General features: G+C 42.7%; 2 protein-coding genes across 5 annotated transcripts in view; both read right to left on the bottom strand.

Annotated features, from left to right (window-relative positions):
• Positions 1 to 6: 6 nt before the first annotated feature.
• Positions 7 to 9,305, bottom strand: part of TESPA1 (thymocyte expressed, positive selection associated 1) — a 29,906-nt gene continuing 20,607 nt past the window's right edge. For 3 of the 4 annotated variants that reach the window (XM_069096811.1, XM_069096810.1, XM_069096812.1), the window contains one exon: positions 7 to 2,707. In XM_069096811.1, coding sequence (XP_068952912.1) covers positions 2,598 to 2,707 — 110 coding nt within the window. In that variant the 3' untranslated portion in view covers positions 7 to 2,597. Of the gene's footprint in view, positions 2,708 to 7,268; positions 7,380 to 9,305 lie in introns of those variants that run through there. The other variant, XM_069096813.1, reaches the window with a different exon arrangement.
• Positions 5,482 to 6,183, bottom strand: LOC138167853 (ubiquitin-conjugating enzyme E2 C-like). Its single transcript, XM_069096815.1, has one exon. The coding sequence runs from the start codon at positions 6,114 to 6,116 to the stop codon at positions 5,544 to 5,546; it is 573 nt and encodes a 190-aa protein (XP_068952916.1). The 5' UTR covers positions 6,117 to 6,183; the 3' UTR covers positions 5,482 to 5,543.

The following is a 9,305-nucleotide window of genomic DNA, read 5'->3' as shown; positions in this document are numbered from 1 at the left end:
TTCTTCTTCTTCTTCTTCTTCTTCTTCTTCCTCCTCCTCTCTCTCTGAATCATTAGTTTGACTGTAAACTCCTTGAGGGCAGAGGTCATATCCTCCATAGAATCAATGCTTTACAAATAATAGGAGTTTAATAAGCATTTGTGGACTATAAGGACCGATAACAAACATTTATGATTTCTTTACTGTACTGGAGATATAAAGACAAAAAAAAACAATCCTTCACCTCAAAGAGTTTACATTATTCTCATATCATGGGCCCATTAAATCACAAAATTGGCAGATGTCTTAAAGGTCACCTAGCTCATTCTCTGACCTAACACCCAAATCTCTTCTGCAATGCCCTTGACCGTTGGCCATTCAGTCAGAGGCTTTGCTCAGCTGCTTTCATTTGGCATAACCTCCTGAGTCTCTTCCATTCCCACAGCTCTGATGATTGGAGGGAGCTTTTATATGTTGAGTTGAAATTTCCTCTCCTGTAACTTCCACCCTCTGTGCTCTGGAGAGACATGAAATAAGCCTAACTCCTGTTCTAGATGACAGTACTTCACACATGGGATGGCAGTGATCATGGCCCACATAAGGGTTCTATTATAAAAACATTTTCCCTCCAGAGATTAGACATTCCAGTTAATTCCCTAGAAAATACAGCAGACCTTTTATGGTTTTTTTTCTTTTCTACTTTTAGAAAATTCTTTTCAATTTTACAAGGACCAGTAGGTGGGAATCAACCAGAGGGGTCACCTTTTCTTAAGCAGACACAGGATCTAGGGTTGCAGAGAGGCTGGATAGTAGGGCTCACTATGAATGACTGAGGCAGTTCTAGTCCTCCATACTTTACCCTTCTCACCTGGCAGAAAAAAAATGGGGAATAATATTTTTATAGTCTCCATTATATGTTGGGATTCATTTGCTCCTTGGATGAGAACAAAGAGAGGATTACCCAGAGTACCTGATCTCATTGAAAAGTCCTTCTCCAATCTATGCCATTGGGTTTTTGTGGCCACAGAGCTCAAGGCAGGACGCTTCAGGAGATGATGGGGCATCTTGTGGGAGGGTGGGACCACCCAATTGAGACACTGTTATGACAGTGAGGGAGCCTGGGAGTGGTGAAGAGCAGATGCAGGCAGTAGCTCTGAAGAGGGCTTTCTCCCCACCCCGACCCCCTCCCCTTCTGTCTGTGGCCAGTTTCAGCCACCAGAAAGGAGTAGGGCTTCTGGACTACCATTTACAAAATGCCATGGATAGAGACAATTCCTTTAGAATGAGAAGAGGGAAAATAAAACAAATAAGTGAAACTAGATGAAACCTTGTCTGGCATAACAAGTCAGTTCCAGAGTTCTATTGTTTCTGCATGGCTTGTAGATGAAAAGTTCCTCTTCCTTGTTTCACCTCCCCCCACTTGCCCCTTCCCTTGTCTGTTTAAATCCGTCTTGGTCAGATTGCTGGTCTCTGTGGTTTTATACATGCTATATGTATGTGTGTGTGTGTGTGTGTGTGTGTGTGTGTGTGTGTAGATGGTCACGTCCAACTCTTCATGACCGTATTTCTTGGCAGATACTGGAGTGGTCTGCCATTTACTTCTCCAGCTCATTTTCCAAACGAGGAAATTGAAGCAAACAGGGTTAAGTGACTTGTCCAGGGTCACACAGCCTAGTAGGTGTCTGAGGTCAGATTTGAATTCATGATATGATTCTTCATGATTACAGGCAATATATGTGTGTATATGTGTATGTGTGTGCTTATATAATTATACACACTTAATATACATATAAACACCTGTATAAATAAATGAGATGTATATATACATCCACATACATAATTGTATGTAAACATATGAGATATATACACACATGTTGTATATATGTGATCCTTTTTATATATACATCATCTCTGGGTGGTTTTCCCTGCATGTTCCCAAGTTCTCTGGTGTTCTCTGTATGCCTGGGGAAGCTTGTGTGCCTGGCCATGTTGTGAGCTGCGCAAGGTCTGGGCACAGAGATCATGGAAGGGTTTGGTGGAAGTGATCAATTTTTGTCATGATGTCAGTAACAGTTTCATCCTTAAACAATACCTTCTTCCATGTTCTCTCAGGCATGACTGTACCAGTCATCATAGGTGTCTGACATAAACAACCACAGGCAGGAGCTGTTTGGGATAAAGCATCCCAAGGCTTCTCCCCATCTGGGATCATTTCTGTGCACCAAGTGTCCACAGTGCTATGACAGAAGGGGATACTATTTGAACATCTTCATGAGTAGAGTCCAATGGAACTTATGTCTGGGAGGTGGCTTCAGTAATTGGTCCCCTTCCTCTTTGGCATAATTTCTTTATAGATATTTGTAGACTAGTTGATGATTGAAACTATAAGTTTCCTTTAGCCCCTCTCTTCCCGACCCCTACTGATACCCTCAGTTCCTAAATTTAGGGTTCAAGCATGCTGCTCCCCAGATGCAGCTTTCACCAGTTCTTCCACCTTTCCCTTTTGTCGTAGGCAAGGAGAGCTATCTGGGAAATGACCTTTTGTCTGCACACCTTCTGCCCACCCTGGGGCCTTGCTCTCTTCATATCAGGTGGCCTGATGCCCCTGAAGCAAGGGACTAGATCACCTGGAGAACCTTCTCAACTGGGAGATGGGGGGGTGGCAGGGTCTGTTCCTCCACAAAGCCGCTGCTGTCAGAGTGGGTGCTACTGGTGTGAAGGAGAATGCCTGTAGTGGAGACAAATGAGAAACCATAAACCACAGGGATTAATTTTAAGGAGAGGTGAAGTAGTGGAGAATGCAAGACACCCCCATAAGAATTCTCTTCTTGGGTGGCCGGGTGGTGCAGTGAATAGAGCACTGACCCTGGAGTCAGGAGGACCTGAGTTCATATCTGGCCTCACTCTTAACACTTACTAGCCATGTGACCTTGGGCAAGTCACTTAACCCCAGTTGCCCTGCCTTCCCCCCTCCAAAAAGAAAAAAAAAAGAATTCTCTTCTGACTGTAGTCACAGAAGTACAGAAAATCAGAATATTAGAGCCTGAAAGACAAATTTCATCTTCATTTTACATATGAGAATATTGTGGTGATATGATATGATGTAATATAATATAAGCTATTTATTAATATGACTAAAGTTCACATAGGAGGAAGACTCTGGATCTTACTGATCTAGGCTACTTTAGAATTCATCAGCTTTTGTTCTTCTTAAACATCGGTAATGTCCTACTTCAAAAATGTTTTCTATTCTTTTCCTACTCACTCTTCCTTTCTTGCCTCACTATTCACATAGGAAATTTCCCAAAAGTCAGTGACCTTTCCCTCTCAAAACTAGTATCTCTACATGGATGTAGGCGAGCCCTTTAACAAGGAAGCAAGCCATGGGCAGTCAGAGGGCTCTGCGGAGAAGGAAGGCACAAGTTAAGCCATGCATCCTGTCTAGCTCAGGGGACTAGGGTGCTGGGTTAGAAAGCAAAGGTCATAAGTTTGACCCCCATATGGACCAGTATACTTTTGTCTCTTCCACAGGCCTCCATAGCATAGTAGAAATACTGCTGGGCTTGGATTTAGAATAGTGAGGTTCAGGTCATAAAATTATAAATGACCTTAAAGATCACCTTGTCCAATTTCTTCATTTCACAGATTAGGGAAATGCCTTGAGAGGATAGAATGATCCTGGCTCCACCACTTTCCAACTCTGTGTGCTGGATGAGTCACTTAACCTCTAGAGGATGGCAGAATTTCAGAATTGTAAGGGGACATCTTGCCTGAATCTCACCTGAAAAGAGATCTCTCCCCTATAGCATTCCTGAAAGGCGGCTGTCCAGTCTTTGCTTATACATCAAGGGAAGAGGAATCTACCATCACCTGAGGGAGCACATTCCACTTTCAAAGAGCTATGATTATGAGGTGGTTCTCCCTACAGAAATACTAAATCTGCCTCTTTGTAGCATCCTTCCATCACTCCCAGTTCTGCCTCCTGGGGCAAAACAGAAAAAATCTAACCTAGCTTTCCTACTTTTTCCTACTTTTCTACTGCCCTAGATAGCCCTTGGGACATGGGATGACAGTTATCACGTACCCCACCCTTCCAACCCAAATATTTTCTTCTCCAAGTCAAACAAGCACAATTCCTTCAACCTGTCCTCAGATGGGATGAATTTTAAGTCCCTCCCTTTCCTGACTGAAGTCCTCTGGATAGGCTCCAGATTTAGAATGCCTTTCCTACAATGTGGCCCCTGGAATGGAACATCATAGAGCCAGGTCCCAATGAGAACAAATAATGAATGTTGAGGTATAATGATGTAAAATGTGACAATTCGTCGAAAGGTGTATTCTAGATGTGGTCTACCTGGCACAGAATATAAAGGTGTGCTTGATCTGGTTTATGCAACCTAAGATCTGCTCCTGAGTTTTCTCATCTGTAAAATGGGGCTAATCACCCTTCTCTCCCAGGATTTTTACGTGTGTCAAATGGAGTAATAACAATAGCAATGATAGTTAAGATCTATATGGAAGCTTTAAGGTTTGTAAGACACTTTATACACGATATCTCATTTGAGTTATATATGTGAATGTGATGTTTTTTCTTAATGTAAACTATAAGGTATTGTTATTGCTGTTGTTACATGACAGAGGATGGATAGAACCTGGCAAACTCATCCCAGCTCAAATGTGTTGGATAAGGAGCAGCTTCTTTGCATACAATGAACAACACACACACATGAGCTGAGGAGAAGGCTTATACAATGGAGATAGATGGACCACGGTACAGACCATGTACTTGATGAATATTGGAAGAGAGGAGAATACAGACCAGCCAACAAGGAGCCCCAAGGGTATGCTAGCCAGGTGCAGTTGGAACCTTAAAGATCACCTACTCCAACCCTATGAGCTTTACAGATAGAAAGACAGAGGTCCATAGAGAGGAAATGAGTTGGCCAATCTCTTATCCCATGATTCTCCAGCTCTGGCTCCTCCAGAGCAAAAACATTTAATCTTGGGATGGTTTTCCTGTTCTCTCTAATATCTGCTTATCTTCAGCCTGTGTTTAGAAATGCATTTCAGTGTTAACACAGACAAATTATTGTAGCTGTCTGGTAACAGTTACTATGATCTATCTCAGAGCTCCATAGAAATACTTTTAGATCATCTGCTCTTGGGGGATGGATAGCAATGCTCTGATCCTCCTCTCTTAGCATAGAACATTGGAAGTTGACTTTAAGGGTTAGATGAGTCTCCAACATCATTCCTCCAAATATATTAAAAGCTGTCACAACAAAGAGGGATTAACTTGTTTCGCTTGACCCTGGTGGGCAGAATTGATAGGGATCAGGGGAAACAGCAGAGACGTAAATGTCCACTTGAAATAAAAACTTCCCAAGAATTCTACCTGTCCAAAATGGAATGGACTCACCAGATAATGCATTTTCCATCACTGGAAATTTTCTCATGGAGGCTGAACGGCCACTTATTGGAATATTGCTAGAGGGATTGGTATTTATTTATTTAAAGAAACAAAACTTTATTTATTTATACATTAATTAATGTTGAGGGCTGGATTAGAGCTTAAGGAAAAAAAAAGAAGGAAAACAGTATGATACAGAGTCCTTTACAGAAGACAGGTTATAAGGAATGGGAAAAGATAGACAAACACACATACACATTACACATACACAAAAGATGAAGGAAGGTAGTCTGGGCAGCCAGGGCCAGGGCTCTTGGCTAGTCACCTGCTTCATGTAGGTTTCCAGCAGGTACTTATTAAAGGCTGTGGGATTTGTCCAAAGTTTAGCAGTATGTGTGTTCAATGGGCTGTCAATGTTGGATTCTCCCAGCAGACTCTGGATAGATAGCAGGATAGTCCTGACATCATACAGAGCTGACCACTTGTCCTTGACGATGTCCAAACAGATATTCCTTTGGATGTCCACATTAGGATGGTAACAAGGTGTGACAAATTTCACAGTGGGAGCATTATAGGGGTAGCCTCTGGGGAATTCCAGGGAGAGCTTGTACCTTAGGTCTTCATATACAACCCTGGCTGTTCCATGGATGGTCCTGACCCACTTGAAGAGATTGTCTGACTCTGGGAAGGCAGAATTTCCTTTGTCTCCAGACATCATCAGGGTCATCAATTTCTGCTGTAACCTCTTGCCCACCGACCCGAGGGCTGCGGCTGCCCCAGGCTTGGCCTCCTTATGGGAGGTGGCAGCGTAGCAGCGGCCGGGTCTCGAATCTGAGAGGCGATAGGGGACTGGAGATAAAAGAAGAGAAACTCCCGGGCGGCAACTGCCGATGGATTGGTATTTAAATATAAGTTGGACTAAATTATCTCTACGGTCTCTTTCCTATTTTAATTTTGGGACTTGAGGCCTTCAGTATGATACAGGGCTGTCTTTGTCCTGCTCTCCTCAAGGCAGGGATTTTCCAAAGAATGGAAACTGCCTCAGGTAGAGTGGGGGTGAAGTGTGAAGAAGCTCCAGAGTAGGCAATCAATAAGTATTTATGAATCATTTTCTGTATGCCAGGCACTGTACCAATGAGGTGATTGGAAGGGACCCTTCTCAGAGAAGGGAAGGGGGTGGAGGAAGGACCTCGACTTTCAGGAAGATAAGATGTCCTGGGAAATGGGTCATCTGAGCTTGGAGCAGTTGGAATGGATGAGATGATCCTGGAAGTAGTCGTCAGAGCCTCCCCTCTTACCTCTTCCTCCCACATGCACATGCCATGGAACTAGAAGTATGTGCACAGCTGTGCAGTGACATCATGAATCCAGGGGAGATAATTGCAGGCTGGAGGAGGCAGAGGTGGGATTGTTTTTCATCGATTAGAGACCCCGCTTTACTTATCTCTGTCTTTGATGGCACAGAATGAACAATATCCTTGCATGTTTTTAATAGGGCTTAAATCCTTAGCAGTACAGAGTTGTCTTTAGAACTTTTTGCCTTCCTACAATCCCTTTAGCCTGGGAAGGTTAAGGAGATAAGGGGAGGAGAAGAGAACTCACTGTTTCTGGGAAAAGAGGACTTGGTGCAACCAAAGCCTGGAGTATGAGGGACTGGGTTAAGGGTCTGGAGCCATCATTCCATCTTTCCCCTTGTCTCAGAGTAGGACTACGCCGGAGGAATCACAGGGCCATACATAGAATGCCTGAGTTGGAAGAGTCCTTAAATATCATGTGCCCCAAGTTTCCCATTTTGCAGAGAAGAAAGTTGAAGTTTGGATGGGAAATTGGCTGCCAAGGCCACGTTGGCACTTAATGGAGACCCAGTGCTAGAATTGGCATCTTCTGACTTCAGTCCCACCCCCGCCCAGGGGGGATCCTTTATAAACACAGGATCACAGATTTAGAACAAGAAGGAACTTCAGAAGTCACTGAGTCCAACTGATTCATTCTATAGGTGAGGAAACAGAGGCACAGAGAAGTCAGACAACTTCCTCAGGATCACACAGCCAGCAAGTGTTTGAAGTGGGATCTGAACCCATGTCTTCCTATCCATTGGGCTACATTGCCTCCCATTCTTCCAGGATCTCCAGTGGGAGGATTCTCCATCATGAACCTTGGCTGCTCCCTTTGGAACTTCGCTATTTTGTTTCAAGACTTTTCAACTACAATCCCACGCATTCTAACTGCAGCCTACCTTCCCCTGTGGTTATCCAAAGTTATTATTCCTTTTCTTTCTTTGGGTATGATCTTCCCAATTTCACTTCCTAACCTTCTGTATCTTAGGATAGGAATACAAATGGTGGGGGGGCACTTCTTGTGAAAGTGATTGGTACCCTCAGTTCTGCACAAGAGATTAGGAAAAACTCTTGGCCCTCATCAGACAAGCTCAGAGCTCCTTCATCTGGGAGCTCAAGAAAAAAACAGTTTAACATTTACTATTGCAATTCTGACACCTGGTGGGGAAATAGCAGCTGAACACTTGGATATGATAAGATATGATGGGATGTGATTACTGTCAGTCAATTCAAAATTATTCTCCTTGTTATGGAGCATCAGAGATTCACAGAGTATAGCAGTTGGAAGAAACCTTAGAGGTCCCTTAATCTATTACCCTCATTTTACAAAGAAGGAAATTGAGGCCCTTAAAGAAAAAGAGTAGGAACTGAAGCACAGACCCCTTGACCACACACATGCATCCTCTTTCTACTACCCCATGAAGTGGGTAAAGAAGAATTGCAGTGATGTCAGATGTTCCAAATAAATCCCAAACTATTTCCATTTCTCTTTAGAACGCTTTCTAAAAAATTAAAAACCAGGCCTGTGCCTTCTATGTAGGGGAACTCCCGACAGAGAAATGCTCTCCATGGAGATCTTTCCTATAATTTATAAGCAATCTTAGAGAGTTGCCTGGGACACTGTGAGTGTAAATTGCCTAGGTTTATACAATCTGTATTTATCAGATGCAAGCCTTGTCTTCAAAGCTGGACATCTATCTATTATTGCAGGCTGTTTCTCAGTAATACTTTATTTGATGTCTTTGTGGGCAAAGTCTTGATAACACTCCAGTTTGTCAATATTCCTTTCAAAATACAGGGACACCAAAATGCACATGAAACTCCAGGTGTGGTCTGTGTAGGGCAGAATATACCCTACCTCTGCTAATTCAGTTTAAGGTCACCTTAACATTTGGGGTTGGTATGCCAAATTGCTAATTCACAACTATTTAGTGGTCTGCAAGTACTCCTTTGTGTTCTTTCTCCCATTGAATGGCTGCAAACTTGTCCTTTTAGGGTGATATTTTTTACTCAAGCTCAGTATTCACATTTGTCCATCTGACAGTATCATCTTGGGTCCTCAAGTTGTATATCTTTCCTTGGTTCTTAGCTTTGACCAGACTCCCTCAGCTCTCTCTTTTCCTTCCATTGCTATTCTCTGCCTCCTATATGAATCCCTTGGCTCCAATCAGTCTAATTTACTTAATATTTATCAACTCTTAGCACCTGTTTCTAATCACTAGTTCTTTTGGATTTACACACAAACTGCCCCAAACATCCTATAATGAATTCCAGAGAGGTAGACTGAGGATACTGCATGGAAGGCCAGGTTTGGCTATCAGGAAGATCTAGGTTCAAGCCCTGTCAAACTATGTGACCATGGACATGTCATTGACTCTCACAGTGCCCCTATGCAATTTTCCAACACTTAAAATTACAGAGAAGATTTTCATGAAGGGAGTTTCTATTCTAGAATTTGCCTACACTAATTAAGTCACGGGCCCATTCTAATCTATCAATCAATCTATCTATCATCTATCTATCTATCTATCTATCTATCTATCTATCTATCTATCTATCTATCTATCTATCTATCTATC

The sequence above is a fragment of the Petaurus breviceps genome, unplaced genomic scaffold, assembly GCF_028583685.1.
Source record: "Petaurus breviceps papuanus isolate PSGF00001 unplaced genomic scaffold, PetGlider_PUasm1.0 313, whole genome shotgun sequence".
In the NCBI taxonomy this organism is placed as follows: domain Eukaryota; kingdom Metazoa; phylum Chordata; class Mammalia; order Diprotodontia; family Petauridae; genus Petaurus; species Petaurus breviceps.
This window is presented reverse-complemented; position numbering and strand designations above follow the sequence as displayed.